At 44.6% G+C, this 16,575-nt stretch overlaps 1 protein-coding gene across 2 annotated transcripts; it reads right to left on the bottom strand.

Annotated features, from left to right (window-relative positions):
• Nucleotides 1-666: 666 nt before the first annotated feature.
• On the bottom strand, nt 667-16,297 carry UTP25 (UTP25 small subunit processome component). Of its 2 annotated transcripts, none has more exons than XM_064446156.1 (12): nt 15,726-16,297; nt 14,420-14,459; nt 12,970-13,219; nt 11,984-12,187; nt 9,763-9,851; nt 7,985-8,395; nt 6,681-6,900; nt 4,446-4,648; nt 3,321-3,503; nt 2,549-2,661; nt 1,885-2,130; nt 667-1,073 (listed from the first exon to the last, which is right to left on the bottom strand). In XM_064446156.1, exons 1-12 carry the CDS (start codon nt 15,824-15,826, stop codon nt 827-829), a joined length of 2,307 nt encoding a protein of 768 aa, XP_064302226.1. In that variant the 5' UTR covers nt 15,827-16,297; the 3' UTR covers nt 667-826. The 2 variants fall into 2 exon arrangements, with proteins under 2 accessions (XP_064302226.1, XP_064302224.1); XM_064446154.1 differs by having other exon boundaries at nt 11,984-12,193; nt 15,726-16,295.
• Between the last annotated feature and the right edge of the window lie 278 nt (nt 16,298-16,575).

Below are 16,575 nucleotides of genomic sequence, written 5' to 3'. Positions count from 1 at the left end.
CCATTAAGAGGAATGAAAAAACCAACCAACCAACACCACCCCATGGTGCAAGATCTGAGACCACAAGCATTTACAGCTGCACCCACCTGGTTTTGTGCTCCACAACACTGCTCCAGTGATCATGGGGCTAGGCAGGCCTGGGCTCATCTGCCTGCCAAGTTCAAATCTGTTTTCCTTCGGAAAAAAACTTAACCCCAGTAAAACTGACTGGCCAGAGGGGCTGTTTTAAATAGGAGGCAGCGAGATTTAGGTCACTCAGGAAAAGACACAAACCCGTAGCTCCTACCCCAGCATGTTCACGGAGTGTCACAACTGTCGAGTTGAAGCAAGTTCAACTCCCCTTCAACAACACGCTCGTGCTGAAGAGGCTTCACCTGCACCTCCCTTGCACAGGCTTACAGAATAGTGACTGCATGGAATACTTGGACACATTTCTCCCCCGAGACTAAAGGAAAAAGGTTGCCTTTGATAAAAGAATGTGAGTTTGCTACACCTGAAAATGAACTGAAGCAACCCATTCAAAAGTTATTTATCACAGCATCAACCTATACTGACCAGGGAGTTTTTCAATATACAAGATAGTTCTGGACTGATTTTGTTTCTATACAGAAGAAACCCCCAAGCCCTGCTTTCTTCAATGACATCCTTTGTTTCTTGTTGGACAAATTACTGAAACAAAATTTAATCCTGTATGAACAATTTCAACAGTATTTAGTAAAAGGGAATAAAAAGTTTAATACTTTAATACTTTTTGAAAAAAGCAACATCAAAAACTGCATTAGGAGAAAAATCCAGGTCCTTCCAGTCATCTAGACTGCAATGTCACTTATTCATTTTCTCCTGTAACAAAGAGGTGCACGTTTTTCTTGGACTGTAGCATTTGAGCTGTGCGCTCTATGCCAACCACTGCAGCCAATTTCTGAGCATCATACTTGGAGTAGAGCACAGTACAGGTCCAAGTAGCATCCACTCCATTGTCTGTGGCCTTCATCATGTTACAAATCTCACCGTAGAAGTGGGAGTAGGTTGGTAACTCATAGAAAATGAGGTTCCTAATGCCTTTTATTGTATACCTGTAGTAGGGGAAAAAAAAAACAAAACAAAAAAGTAACTTTGTTGCCAATTTTTACAAAGCATGACTATTAAAACCTCAGTCTTATCTCAGTTCTTCCATCAACTTCAATGCACATTGGCTGCAGCTCAGCTCTGCAAACCCTGTGTCATGAAGACTACATACAGATGTGGAATTAAGGGCAAGGCGAGGGGAGGTCTAATGGTGCCAGGCACTGTGACTTCCTCTGAAGTACAAGCCACCACCGAATTCTGCAGTATTCAGCCTCTTTGGGTTGGGTTTTATAACACTGAAGCCTGATCAGACTGAGCCTTGTGAAACTTTTCATTTTTGTCAAAACATCTTCTGCTAACAGAAAAAAACTGTTCCATTAGGAACTTCTGAACAGCTCCAGTCAGGGCTTAGCAAGTTTTCTGGGTGGCCTCAGCTTGCCGTATTGCATTACTGAACCAATTACCTGCCCTTTTCCAGAATTTTATGTAACTATTGTGGCACAGATGAACACAAATAAAAGGTACAATGAATCCTATTTTGCAGGCTATACCATCCTGCCCTGACATCAGTGGAACTTGGCAGCACTTACCTTCCTGAATAAAGCCCTGCGCATACCAAAATATTAGTCTCTGCAAGGCACTGCTGACAACGTGCAAAAATTTTAAAGCAAACTAAAAAGCTCTTGCTTCAGAGCCGAAGTAGTCCTCAGAGAGACCAACAGATTCAAAATGCAATATAGCCCAGCTGTGATTAAGGTCAGACTCTACTTCCAACATAGTACACATGCAACTCAAAGGAAAACTCAGTCAACAATTCACCTTTTGTAAAAGTGGAAGCGCTCAGTGAACAATAAAAACTGCTTCTCTCCCTTGAGAAAGAACCGTCTTGCTCTGCAGACGGCAGCCTTCTTTGTGTATTCACAAATGTGAGTAAAATTCAGCTCCTCTTTTTTGAAGTAATTTCGAAGACGCACGTAGTCAAAATATGACGGAACATAAATGAGCGTGTGAGACATGATGGCGTCGCGGTACTCAGGCAACACTTTGTCGATGAAAAACTGAAACCTGAGTTAAGAAAACAAGTATGTTTTAACTAGAGTTAACATTTAGCTTCCCAATACGGATATGACCTCAAACAGGAACATCATCAGACACAAGAGACTACAGAAGATTTTGACTACCTTTTTCCTTCAACTTCAGAGGATCTGTACACATGTAGAAGACAAAAGGCAAAGGCTTTATCAGTGCTACACAGTTACAGTAGAGACTGGTATTCCTTTCCCAGACTTTATTCTCCGGTGCCTTTGGCAAGAAGTAGTTCAGTATCCCCCTCCACCTGTGCAAGCCTACCCTGCATCTGAAGACTAATGAAGGCGTACTTCTGTGGCGAAATCACACTGTACTCTGCAGGAAACAGTAAGCTCAACTAAATCTGAAATTGCAGTCATTAGGGCACAGCAAAATAGTCTGGAACACAGAGTACCTTGCATCTATTACAGAAGTTAAATTTTCAGCTTCTAGCTTCCGAAAAACATGAGGAAGCTGGACCACAACGTGGCTAATGGAGCCCCTGAGCGGTACATTGCGAACAGCCACCTGCAAGAAGAAAGTAGGATGTTTAGGGAAGCAGCGCATCAGAGGCAGCCACGCTCCCGCCAGCTTTCTGCTTGTAACTCACATCTGCAAGCAGTGCACAGGCTGTTTTCAAAAAAGCTCCAATACAAAACTACATTCATGTATACGCATACCAGATGTGTAAAATACACATGACTACTGCTTATGCTCTGACTTTCATATATTTGAGATAGATGACTAAGGTTACTACTTTTCCTGTTTCTTTCACAGTAATAGCAGTTTGTGCTTCTTATTCACAGGGGTGGGGGGGGAGGAAGTGGATAGCAGGCAAACCCTCCATTTAACAAAGTAAATAAAACAAGTTAACTTGTGTGCATCAAATTAAGAAAAAAACCAAAATCTGATTTCTGACGTGAAACAGCTACCCGTGACAGAAAAGGATCAAATAAGTGTCACTGCAAGAAGAGTAGTTCTTCATGCCTTTGGCACAGCATTAGAAATTGTCATGCAGCATCATGGAGATTCAGACTGAAATACTTGGGTAATGGAAATGACTGGCACACAGACAGTCCTTCTACAACTGAGTTATGGAGTTTTTCCACATGTTGGGTTTTCTGTTCCTCTCCCCCTCCCTTACGCCAGCATTTAAAAGAAGGCTTTCAGCTCGTATGTGAACTCACCTGCCCCACATAATTGAAGCAGTGTTTGTTGAAGACAGAATTAATCTGGGGATCCTGAAGAGCACTGAACAGCAGCGTCTGGCGGTAGTACTTGGACCAGTTATTGAGATTCAGCATTCGCACTCGGGAGAAGTCCACCCCGTGGGAATCCAGAGGCAGTAGGTTAATGTGCTTCATCAGGTGCTACACAGAGACATAGAAACACATCATTACTGACTGACATCCTTGCACCCAGACTGCAAGTGCCTTAACTGCAGCAAGAAAGTGGGCAGCGATGAGCCAGACTGCACAGAATATAAAACAGTAGTCATCTCCCAAGACACGACCGTCTGGAATTTATTGACCACAGCAAGAGTAATTTACATGATTTCCTGCCACAGAGCCGAAAGCTACCATCTCTTCAGTCATCAGTAACAGTAACCTTTGCTTCCAGTCTTCCCCCATGGGGCAAGTATAATGGATTTGTTTGTTTGTATTTAAGTCAATGGGCCCAAGGTTTCTGAGCTACAAGAAGCACAAGTGCAGTTTCCTATTGCATTCAGGGAGAGTTTGGGCACAAGTGAAGAAATTAACTTCATTTTGGCCTCACTGAATGAAGCCTCAGACTGGCATCGCTGCCGCCGCATGGCAGGCAGTTGCACCCAAAGGAAAAAAAAACAAAACAGGAAACAGGCTCTGCAGTCAGTGAAGACAAGCACCAGCTCCTGCTGCTTCCTGGAGGAATCTGAACTAGGTTGTATGGATTCCTCATACAGCTGCAATCTGACTGAGACACAGGACAGTCAGACAGCGGGCATATTTTCTCCCAGATGTGATTAAAGGAATCATCATTATCTCATCTGCAAGATAATTAAAGCTGTCCAAAAATATTTCGGATGAAATATGACACTAAAGCACCAAATACTAAGATTTATAGAGATCAGGTGCTGAAAGCTACCAAAATCTGTAGAAAGAATATTCTTCGTATAAGGAAAATATCAGGGTGGAGGGAGGAAAAGGAACAAGCATACACGTCTGGAATCAAGTCAGTAAAAAAAAAGCAATACTGCTCAGTGCCGAAACGAAGTTATATCAGACTAACAAGACATGCTACATCACAAAAATGAACACATACGGAAAACGTACCAGAACATGTTCCCAATTCTGCATCAGGTAAATATCTGCTTGATCAATTATGAGAATTTCTATTGATGATAGAAAATCAAAATCTCTCTTCTTCTCCCCCTCTGCGCCAATAATAGTCCTCATACCCAGGGGAGAGGCAATGATGATATCCGATGAGTAAAACGGTGCATATAATCTCATACTCTTTTGAAGAATCGCAACCCCTGTCCAACAACCAACAGCAATTTCTTAGTTAACGTCAATTATAAACCATTTTCTCCCAGCAGGCTCTGTAATAGTACCTCCCTACGTTTCCTCTCTCTTAACACATACTAATGATTATAGCTGGACAAAACCAATCTGTCTGAAACTCTTCTTTCCCTGAAAAGGGCTTACCCGCCCCCCCCCCCCCCCCCCCCCATTTGACAAGCATTTGGCATACTTTCATGAAGTTTGGCAAACTCTTTCAGTAGTACTTTTTTCCAGCTTCATCATAGCCTGGACAACATTTTTTTAACTGAAACACGTCTCGTGACTTTTCTGCTAAAAAGGGGGGGTGAGGGAGCTGAAACACTTAAGAAAAAAAAAAAAGGCAGAAATTATTAACTACTACTTTCTCCCTAAATCCTAGACTTTGGTCTCTGCCATTAGGTACCACAGTAACTGTTACCTTAATCTGTCATGAAAGATTCAGCCTGGACCTCTTGACTATAAAATGTCTTTATTCACAGGGCCATAAGGGTTGCTACTAAAACGCATAGGAAAAGGTTCTTCATGTTATGGCAACTGAAAGCATCACCAGTCTTGCACCATCCCTGGCATTTGCTTCTCACAGAGCATGTTGCAGTGTACATGCCAAAGCAGCTTATGCATCGCCTCTCATGTTAGAGAAAGGAAAAGGAAGGAATCAAAGGAGTTTGTTACCTGTGCCGTAACTAAATGGCAACATTGCTAGGACCCACAGTTTTTTGATCTTAAAAATCCAGGTAGTCTGGACCATATTCAAACCACCCGCTACAGTCTGCCCAGCAAAGGTGTCTCCAACTTCTCTCCCTCTCAGTGTAAACTCAGCTATCACAGGCACAGCTGAAGGCCCTTGTAAGAATTTCCCACAGACAGCAACAGGGACCCCTCCCGCTATCTATTTTAACCCAATGATAAAAATGGGAAAAGAAAAAAAAAAGGCACAATTGGTTGAATTTCCAGGAAGAAGATATCACTTGTCACAGCATATACATGGTTTAAGAGCATCAAGTCTTTTTTTCTGTTTCAAAATGTGAAAGGGTGGTTTTAGTAAGGCAAAACCAATGTGCTTTAAATTAGATCTTTGTGCAGAAGTAACAGGGTGCGAGGCACAGTAAGAAAGAATAATTATTCTGCTTCTATGATTTGTTTCTGCAAGTAACAGTACTGAAAGCATCTTCAAGCATTTCTTCACACCTAGGAAGTGGATCAAGCAGACTGTGGTATGGGAGAGGACTGAAAGGAATATAATTATGCTATGGAAAGACAAGTCTCAGCCAGAGAGATATTTACTGAGTGGGACCTGCTTGCATCTTCTACTGTATCATTAAATCTCTTGGAATCACAATTTATCTTTCAAGGGACAGTAATTTCAAAAGCCACTGATCTGTCAAGTTAGAAAAAACTGCCTACTCATCATGGCAGCTCCAGGAACCAAGCCACTAGCTAATTCTCTGCATACTGAGTTACTAGAACAGCGTGAGATTACAATATTACAAAATAGTCCCAATTTTGCTGCTTGTCCAACAGTCCTGTTTGCTGGCTACCCCTTTGCTTTCATGAAAAGCATGGACAGCATAGTAGAAAACTGTTTTGCTCAGTATTGAGCTTTAATTTTGTTCCAACCATTACTGATTACAAGAGACATTGTGATTAGGCTGATTAAACCCCCAGACATTTTTTAATAACATGAAAGACTTTGCTGCATAAGGCTATCCTTTTTAGCATGAGGTGTGGGTAGTCCTGCTGCAATAAAGCAATCACTGCATTTTAAGTAATTCTGGACTTGATGTTAAAATCATAACCTTTGTATATTCTTCTCCTTTTTAAGTTCTGGCAAGGCAAGAAAGATTTGTAGAAAAATCCAAGCTGCCAGTGCAAAAGCAGCACGAATACCACAGAGCTTAGAGTACCACCAGGACTTCCAGCCCTCATAGCTCCAGACATTTAGGAAGAACTTGTTACTTCTCAGTTCTTTACAAGCTAAAGATCATCTATTCAGCAGGTTATTACCAATTCTGAAGTGGTCATCAATGTTGCCAGCAAAGATGGCTTCATAATCTTCAGGTCTCTTCAGGTTGGGGGGCTTCTCTTCTGGGTCAGAGCCAAACTCCCCTTTGAAGCGCTTTTTATTACTTACATCTATCTTTCTTTTGTCATTCACTTCAAGAAGACTGATCAAAATATGCACAATTCGCAAAGCGCATTCCCTAAAGGGCACTATCATCAGTACCTGCGTAAATCAAGTTACAACAGAATAATGCATAAAATATGAGCACTCACAGTTAACTGTATGTTAAGTAACATTTTTTTTTTAACTTAGATCTGTCCCCATGGGGATCCCACCACTCAGAACAAAAGAATCCTGACATGCAGCAAGGAGGGAGGATGCACAGGGACACAGCATACTCATGAACAGGTACTTGCCAGCAGCTTGATTTGGTTCACCACCTCACACCCAGGGTACCACTGAAGGTGAATTGAAAACTAAGCATATTCTCCTGTTCTCCCTATCCCCCAAGCAAGCAAAAGCTCCCACAATAAAAAGACAGGATCAACAGCTGGCTCCCAGGTGGGTGGCAATAGCCTCTGTAGAGCACTCAAATACTTAACTGGGGAGTCAACATAGAAACAAAAGGCATTTACCAGATGTGAGCAAACACTGAAACCCAACTTTGAAACTGTTCAACAGGTAGTTGGCACCAACAGTGACAGGCTAGCCCCAGCTGAATCCACCTGGTTATCAATTACAGGATGTGAGTCTTGGAAGCCTTGGTTTGAGGCCGGCTCCACTAACCATGACAGGTGGCCCTAACAATGGGACTGGGATTCCCTGAGGTCTCCCAGGTACAGAAAGAGCCTTCCATGCAGGCAAGTCCTTACAGGTGCCTAAGGACAAAAAAATTTTCTGGGACATCCCACGTTGGGCGACAGCCTAAACTACCTGCACTAACACTGAAGACTGATGTGGAGGCACCTGTCTGTACTGGTAGATTTAGAAAAGGAAGAAGGAAAAGTTGACATCTCAGTCTGTAGGGACAGGGGGACAAAGAAAAAGAAAAGTCAAACTCATGGCTCAGCATGGTAACAGGCTGACCGACACCCTGTGCTCACTGCTTCTCACAGGGTATTTACCCAGGCCACGGCAGACAGCTTCCAGGCACGATAAAGGGATGTGGAAAGACCCAGGCCCAGTAACATGTCGCCTGAGAGAGCAGCAACAGAAATACTTCTGGATAATCTACTGGGATGTTTATACAGCCTGACCAGACAGCCAGGGCAGGGTGGGGAAAATCACATTAACGAAGCTCTCTTACCTTAGGTCTAGTGAGCCCCTGATCCCTGTAGTCATCATTGTCAGTCCCCGGCTTTTGGTCTCTTCGTTTAGCATTGTTGCTGAGCACCTGGGCATTTGCCTTCAGAACATGGTTCAAGGCATGCAAGCAGTAAGCATGTCGGATTTCTTCTCCATTTGTTAAAGCATTTCTCTCTGGATAGAACAAGTCCCGGTATGTATTCATGATACAGAAGAGCTCTCTTTGTAATGGGGTAAAAGAGGGATCGCTTGGTTTGCTCACTGAGGGCAGAAATTGTTTATTCACTTTTGGCCAAGTGGATTCTAAAGGCTTGTGAAGATAAAGCTGTTTCACATCAACGTCTCTGTCCGCTTTCAAAATTTTATGTTTCTCCAATGAGGAAGAAAAAGTTAGTTGGCCCAGCCTTGGCCACTGAAAAAAAAAAAAAAACAAACCCAAAGGAAGAGGAGTCATATGTACAGAACTTAGTACACTTAAAAGCACATCATCACAGCTGGCAGTTTAGTCAAATATCTTTTCATAATACAAGGTGAAACCTTCTCTTCAATACACAATCTCTTCTTTGGAGTCTACCAGGGTAAAAAACAGTAAACTTCAGGTCAGTAGATCTGATTGTATTTTGCAGTGATGAGTCTGTCTTCATTTTACAGATGTGAAAACCAAGGAAGGATGTAATTTCTGCCTAACCCATCCAGCAAATCAGCAGCACAAACCAGGGACAAGATGAGAACCCTGGAGTCTGACTATGCTTATAGATCAGCTGCACTGAGGTATGTACTTTGTTTAAAGGTGAAAATAAAACCCCATTAGGGACTAAACCCAGAAGTGGTGAATCAGTTGCTAAATGCAACTGATTGTTGGGAGTCCTTCTGATTTCGAGTGCAAAAGCTATCAGTGTAGTAGGGGAAAGCTCTAAACTTTAAGCCTTCTGCTATGAAAGTTGTCCCTATCTATTAACTCCATAAAGTGGCTACACCAAGTTAAGCAAAGATGTATCCTGCATTGCTTCAGGTGGCACTGGTATTTTTGGCCACCATATTCCAAAAAAGAAAAAAATAAAATTGTCAAATCACAGCTTTCTCTCTGACTGACTAACCATTGAATATCTTCCAATGAATGTCACCCAGCATATGGCTGACCAGAATGCAAGGCAACACTCCAAAACAAAATCAGATGTGAAAAAATTAGGAAGCAAAGGTTTGTCTAAAAATGATATTTTGAAAACCAATATTCTCTCTCAAGCAATGAGGTAGTTTTCTGGTACTGTAATTCACCCATTATTTCCAGTATTAACAGTATAAGTATTAAATTCCCCTTTATTGGCTTGTAAATGTGTACAGAGATCCAGTCATCTTGAAGAAAGAACGTGAAAGTACATCACGAGTACTTTTAAGACTGTACACGGTCACCTCATAAGTTCAGTTGAAGAGCACATCCCTGGCATTGTGCTGCTACCACTCAGAAACCAGTCCTGTTTCTCCCCGGAGTCAAGAGTACTAAACCTGTGGTTTTGGGACTACAGGTCAAACTCTAAAGCTACGTTTTTCAGATGTGTCACCATATGCTTACTTAACAGCAGACTTTAGATTTCAAGTCTCTCTCAGCACTAAGTGAAGAAGAAATCACTTCAACAACACCACAGGGACAAAATCTTGACAATTCCAGTGCCAACAGCTAATAGTCACAATTATGAATCTACTTCACTTGTGTACAAAAAAATAGTGTTATTTTAATCCAGGCATCTTTAGGAACTCTGGATGGCTGCAGAACACCATTACCTTGCTTTGACTTGAAGTTCTAGGAAGCGTAGACATTTCTTCTACTTCTTTTTCTTCAAGTTCTTTGTCCATGTGCTGTTTAAATGGATCTATTTATAGCAACAACAACAAAATATCCTGAGAACTATTGTAGCTAGTACTGGAATCAAGTTTCAGAATGGATTTGCAAATGACACCAACAGTTTCCATGCTGGCCAGCACAACAGTTAAAGCTAGTTATTTCAAAGCACTTGGAGATGAGAGAAAAGATGTCAAATTCTCTCTACAAGAACAGAGAGAACAGATTTGACAGACTGCTTAAAAAAAAAAAAAAGGAAAAAAGAAGCACTCACAGAAGTACTAGAACTTTCAATCACAAAACAACTGTTGGACAGGAAAGCAATATGTAGTAGAAAACACTGTGGCAATTTTCTGCCTTAAGCTCTGGCACATCCATCCCTTGCAGGTGAAACAGGCTGTCAGTAGTAAAGAGCCAAGTGAACTTACTCTGCCCTTCTTAATTTATAAAGAGTTCTGCCCAGGGCTTTCTATCTTTGGCCAGTAATACAAATACAGTTTGTGACAGAGCAGAGAAAGATTAGGTGGGTTTGGGGGAAGGGAGCCAAAAATTGCCTGAAGCGAGCAAAAGTCTGATTTATCTAATCAGCATTTCTTTTTGGACAGGAAAGGATAGGCAAGGAACTGTAAAAACATATATATTCAAAGACAGGAGCATGCACCAGTCACATGCAAAGCTTATTTTGAAAACCAAGCTCTGTACACTGCTTGTGGCACAGCAGCACTCACTGCATAAAGAGAACTAATTAGAGAACACCGGTGCTTGCCAAAGGATATCTAGCCCACATACAAGTCATCCAGGCAAAAGTCAAGACATTTGCTAATTCTGACACTGTTGAGAATATCTTCCCAGCAACACACATGAACAGGATATCATTTAACTATAATACAGGTTCTCTCTTCAGCTGAGTTTTACTGATTCCAGCATTTGTCAGGTAAAGTAGAAGGAGTAACATGAAGCATTTTCATGAATTCTAGTGACCCCAGGACCACAGTAGAAATCCATCCCCCTTTCTGCTATCTTAGATGACTCATTTTCTGTAACAGATTATAAAGCCACTTTCAAGCTACAGGCACCCAGTGCAAAGTAGTGCATCATTTATAGGTTGAACAAAGCTGTTAAGATACTTAGCATGCAGTTGGAGAGCTACCGTTCTCATTAAAATGCAATGCCAACAGCCTAAGTAATATTCTCATGGTAACAAGAACGAGCTGTTTTTTCTATCACATGGCCCTTTGATGCTTCCACACATTTCATGTATCAGCTAGGCTGCCTCCCAGATCTAATGTCATCTGCTGCTCCAAGATGACAAGCCAGCATCACTACGGATGCTACAAACATATTTCTCTCTCTCTCAAACTATGCCATCTGATATTAAAACCACAGAGGATTAAATACGAATAGAAGCTCTGCATGTGCCCATGTGTGGCATACCACTGAACGATCACACACCCATGCTCACAGTTATTTGTATTACACATGGTGGAACAACTCAACACTGAAGCCCAGATTGCACCCATCAGCACACTGCGGCACTGCGATTCTGGGCTACATCCTTCAAAGATACCACACAGATGCTCCAGTGATACCTCATGCCTTCCCGATCCTGGTGCAGTCAGACTCCTCTGCGTAACCTTCAAAATTCACAGAGCCCTGAGCATTTGTCTAAATTACTGTGGCTGCCCCAGGCTTCCCAGAATCTCATCTCTGACTCCACTGAGTTGTGAAGGATGCCCTCACAGGTCAGCTTTGTTATTATCTCTTGTGCTGTCTGTGCCAAGAATAACTTCCACAGTCAAGTGAAGGTTTGCAGGGCCTTTCATATTACACTAGCTGTTTAAACTACTGTTAAAGCAACAGAGCAAAATAATCCCTTTCACGCACATTTCTAGTTTGTGCTATTTCAGGATTTATCAGTTGTAACAGAAGCTACGCACAAACCCCAGTCCACAGGGGCTACAGAAAACAAACGGTTCAGCCACACGTCTGCGTTGGTGTTAAGCATCCCTTATGTAACCAGCTCACATGTAGGCAATACAATGAATAATGTAGCAGAAGAACTCGGAAGCTATATAGCGTATCTCTGTGGCGTTTGATAATTTACACGTTTATGGATACTCCTCTAGAGGCAGATCGCTAAACACAAAACATGCTGTGTTTTACCTTCTGAAAAGGCTTGTGAAGAATTGCTGTCTCTCTTATCTGCATTGCAATCTCCACTCTCGTCTTCCATGAAATTGGTTTCCAAGCTAAATTCAGATTCATGTTTCACATCAGTAAACTCAATTACTCCGTGACTTGGGTCACAAGAGGTATCTGTGCCATCAGCCTGCTCCTGGCCAAGCATCCACTCTGCTGTGTCTGTAGCTGTAACTTGTTAGAGAGAGAAATGGGTTATATTCTCCTGGAAAAGTTAGTGTCTATAGCTACCTCTTGGTGGCTAAGTTGTTCCCTTTGAGTTACCAATTCTTTTTCTTTTAAGATCTATTAAAAAAAGATAAAAGCAGTCTTTGTACTCTACAGTAAAGACGACTTTTGGCTAGCATGCCAAACATTACATAACATACAATGTATGTTTCCCAAGAGAAAATTAAAGAAATAACCTACCTGGGGAATATATGTTTTAGATACCACAGACCTCAAATAACTGAAAATAATTGAACAGTTGACTCCTCCCTCCCAGAATTTCTTTGCAGGCTTCGTGAATGAGGATGCCTCATCATAAGGGAGAGGTTTCCTTCCCATTTACATATTCTTTCCTCTGCTATGAGGCAAACCTTTCCCTCCCCTCGATGGCAGCAGCCAAGCCAGATGCTGTGTGAGAGAACAGCTTGCGTCTCCCATGAGTGGGTGAGAACCCCTGGTATGCTGCTCCATGTGTATTTCCTCTGTGCTGCCGCACAAACAACATCTGAGGAAGCAGCAGTGGGCTGTCTGCCGGAAAATGAGCACAGTTGCGCCCCCCCACCCCAATCCTTCAGCAGCTGCTGCTCCCACCCACACAGAGGCAATGGAGCAACAGAGTCTCCAAGCCAGAAGAGCACCCAGCCAACAAACCAGTCTACACCAGGATCCTGGCTAAAAACGTACGTTATTCAAACTTTCTAACTGAAACAACATTTACCAAAGCATGGGAAAAGATAAACTACCTTCCTCCTGGTCTGGTACATCATTCTTATCTTCTTCACCTCCATCTGCTTCTCCCACCTCCTGGGATCCTTCACTGTCCATTTCTGTTTCGCTTTCCCCATCTTCTTCTGATTCACTTTCATCTTCCTCTTCCTCACTCTCAGACTCAGGACAGGGCTTCAGGGTAGCCAGCAGCTTATGATATACAGAGACCTGTTCCACTTCAGGCTCTGAATCGCTTTCTGCACTCGATTTATCAGAAGTCTCAGACTGGAAGGAAAAACACGAGTGTAATGCCAGCAACAGTAACACTCTATTAGGCAGCAGGCAAATACCCTCACCTCTAGTTCCCATGTGATCATTTCCCACCCTACCATTCTGCAGGAACAATGGAATTTTTAAAAAAATCACCATTTTATCCAAATAGTTATGCTGGACATCTCCACTTAGGCTTTGAAAGCAGCTTGGTAGACTTAGGCCAAAGTGCCTCATTCTGCACTGATTTGACTTATAATATCACAAAATTTGGTTCTTTCAGTCTCAGCTGAGCGAGGACATTTGAACTCCACAGACAAGGCACTTGCTGAGCTGGCAATGGATTTTCTTAAGAAAACCACACATAGAGCAAAAAGTATAGAAGGGCACACGTACAGGGAACACAGCACACTGAAAATGCTTCTGGCTTTCAAGAAGGTAAGTGAAATAGCTATCAGTTCACAATAGTCCACCAGGGGGTTGGTCAGGTTTGGCTCAGCTGTAAAGCTCTAAGCTTCAAACAAGGCAGACCCAGTGCAAGTTCTGTCCCAGGCTCACACCAGCCAACAACAGCGTGCCAGGTTATAGCCAAAATCATAGCAAAACAAGGATTATAAGCACAGCACCATTTAATTCTTTTTTAGCTCCTTTCAGCCCAAAGAGGAAAAATGAGTAAATAAGATATTAATGCACAAACACTAAAGGAAACAAATGAACCAGAAAAATTAATTTTTCCACACTGAAACTTTTAAGCCTTTTATCTGTCTGATGATAAAGGAGGTTAACAAATCCTGACTGAAGGAAAAGTAAAGTGCTGGCAGTCTGAAGAAGAGGAATGAGCATTAACATATTTCTTCATTCAACAGCAAACAAAACATCTCCTAACTCACGGAACAGTAAGTTTATTAACATTATTAAAACAAATTAAAGCATGATTTACTTTTCACTGCGACTAAGTAAGAAAAAAACCTAAGAAAAGCTACGTTATTTCCTGCTGCTTCTGCCCTCTCATGGTATTAGATTTGAGCTGGATGCTGTAGAGAACAATTCAGAGCCACACAAAATATCATATTCATTTTTTTTTCCTCCTAAATGCAGGTTTTCTAATGGGAACGACTTAACGAGCCTGAATAACTCGGTAACATGAAATGCTAAGTGTTTCACTTCACTGAACCACACAAAAAAGAAAGTAAGGAAGAAATAAAGAAATATTACCAGTTCACAGATTTGAGTTGCTTCTGGTCTTCCAGAAACCCTGAAAAGCAAGCACTGAAATATCTTACTCTGTCAATGACGTTACACACAGGATGAAAGAAATGAGCGGGAGAAGGAATCGATGAGTTACACAAGTTATAGCAAAGTTAAAAGAAAGCTTAAAACCAAAGCATCACACAATTCTCCCTAAGAAGTCGGACTCAGCACTTACCCCGAGGGGTTACCCTCTCCGCGCTACGTTCCGGACGTGAAGCCTAAGCACTCAAGCTTTGTAACTGAGCAAGAAGTTAAATGTTTTAAAGCAGAACCCGGCTTTAATCAGAAGATGAGGTGTTAAAAGGAGTCTAAGGAATGTAACTACAAGGGTAGTTTGTACAACAAAACTAAGAGCAAAAGCCTACCTCTAGCACTAAATATTGATCTATGAAGTGGGAAAGACACATGCTACAGGAAAAACAGCATTAATTAACCAGTGTTGGGACTGGTTTAAGCGGGGCTTAAACTAACCGCAACTCTTTCAAAAAGACACGGAGCCACGAGCGGGACAGAGCGTGACGCTGCACAGGGCGAGGCACGGCACACTGCTCCCCGGTAGGCCGGGACCCTGCCTCCCGCCCCAGGCGACACACGCCGGGAGGGTCCCAGGGTACACACAAATAACAGACCTTAACGCTGTTTGCCTGCTACTGAGGGCAAATAAGGGTAAACTGAGCAAGTGACCTGACAGCATCTTCCTCGCAGGCTTCTAAGGCTTTACAGCAACACCAAATCACAAGCGTTTGGACTAGGCAGCTCACTCCTCGAAAGGTTACGTGTTGGTCCCAAAGCGGGGCACCCTCTCTGACAGGCGGCCGTCCCGCTGAGGAAGCCACGGTTCTTGTCACACGAGATCTTCAGCGCTGCGGTTTCGCGGCCTTGGCGAGAGCAGGGAGGGACGCGGAGCGAGCAGGGGGAAGGCTGGCGCCCCGACCAGCCCACTGACCGAGCCGGAGGCGAAGCAGAGACCAGCTCGCACCCCTCCGCCTCGCCACCCCTCGCGGCTGCCTCCGGCCCGCGCAGCCAGGCTTTACGATACCTACTGCGCACAAACCCGAGCCCGGATTTTCTGCCTTTCCCTCGTCTTCCGAGATTTCTGCCTCCGCAGGCAGCTCCCCTCCCGCTCTCGGGCTCCCGGCGCGGTGTGCGCGGCCGGCCCGGCCCCACTCGGGCCTGCAGCCCGGGGCAGCCCGCCGCCCCCCCCCCCGCGGCCGTCCAGCGCCCCCGCCGCAGCCCCCGCGGAAAGGGCCCACCCGCCCCCGGAACTCACTTGTCATAGAATGGGTGCTCCTCCCCGAAGTCCCTCAGGTGCTTCTTCTGCTTCTTGCTCAGGCTGCGCAGCAGCTCCCGCCCGCCCCGCCGCTTCCCCATGCCGGGCCCGCCGCGCTTTACGGCAGAGCTCGCAGGACGCCGCTGCGGCGCGGCCGTACAGCGGGGCCGCGGCCGTTGGGGGCCGGGGGCGGGGGCCCGGCGCCGAAGCCGGGGGAGAGGATCGCGCCCTCGGCGGTTGGTTTAAGCCTGGCCTGGGGCAGGAGAGGCCGTGGGCAAGCTCTGCGGGCAGGGGCTGCGCCTCGCCCCGCCGCCGGCCGGCCTTTGGCGGCGGAGGCGTCGCGCCCCGGCGGGGGAGCGGGGAGGCAGAACACGGGCACGGGTTGCTTGTTCCAAATCGTCTTCAAACCCAATAACGCCCCCAAAGCGCGCACCGTAACCCAGGGCTCCGTTGCGCCTTGCCGCTGCGGTCAAAGGTCACGTCGGCTTCGTCATGGTCGAAAGCCGCGTGCTCCCAGCAAACCTAACGTCTGAAATACGCGCCTCTGACGTCATCCCTCTTCTCCAGGTTGCCGGCGCTTGGGCCGCGCCGCCGTAGGCCGCCTGTAAGCCCCAGGGGCCGGCGGAGGGGGCGCCAGCGAAGCACGGAGCGTGAGCGGGGCGGGCAGAAGGGGTTCCGGAGGCGCGCTGCCTCTCCCTTTGCGCGGCTTTCGCTGCAGCCTTCAGCTGTTGCGTGTTAGTGGCGTGATACTTTTCTTGCGCACGTTTGGGGGTACGATAGGCACCCACGGGGCGCCTGCACGAGCCAGGACCCTGCCCCAGGGCTCCCATTTCTGCTCTGGAAACAGTCA

This window comes from Phalacrocorax carbo, chromosome 3 (genome assembly GCF_963921805.1).
Source record: "Phalacrocorax carbo chromosome 3, bPhaCar2.1, whole genome shotgun sequence".
In the NCBI taxonomy this organism is placed as follows: Eukaryota; Metazoa; Chordata; class Aves; order Suliformes; family Phalacrocoracidae; genus Phalacrocorax; species Phalacrocorax carbo.
This window is presented reverse-complemented; position numbering and strand designations above follow the sequence as displayed.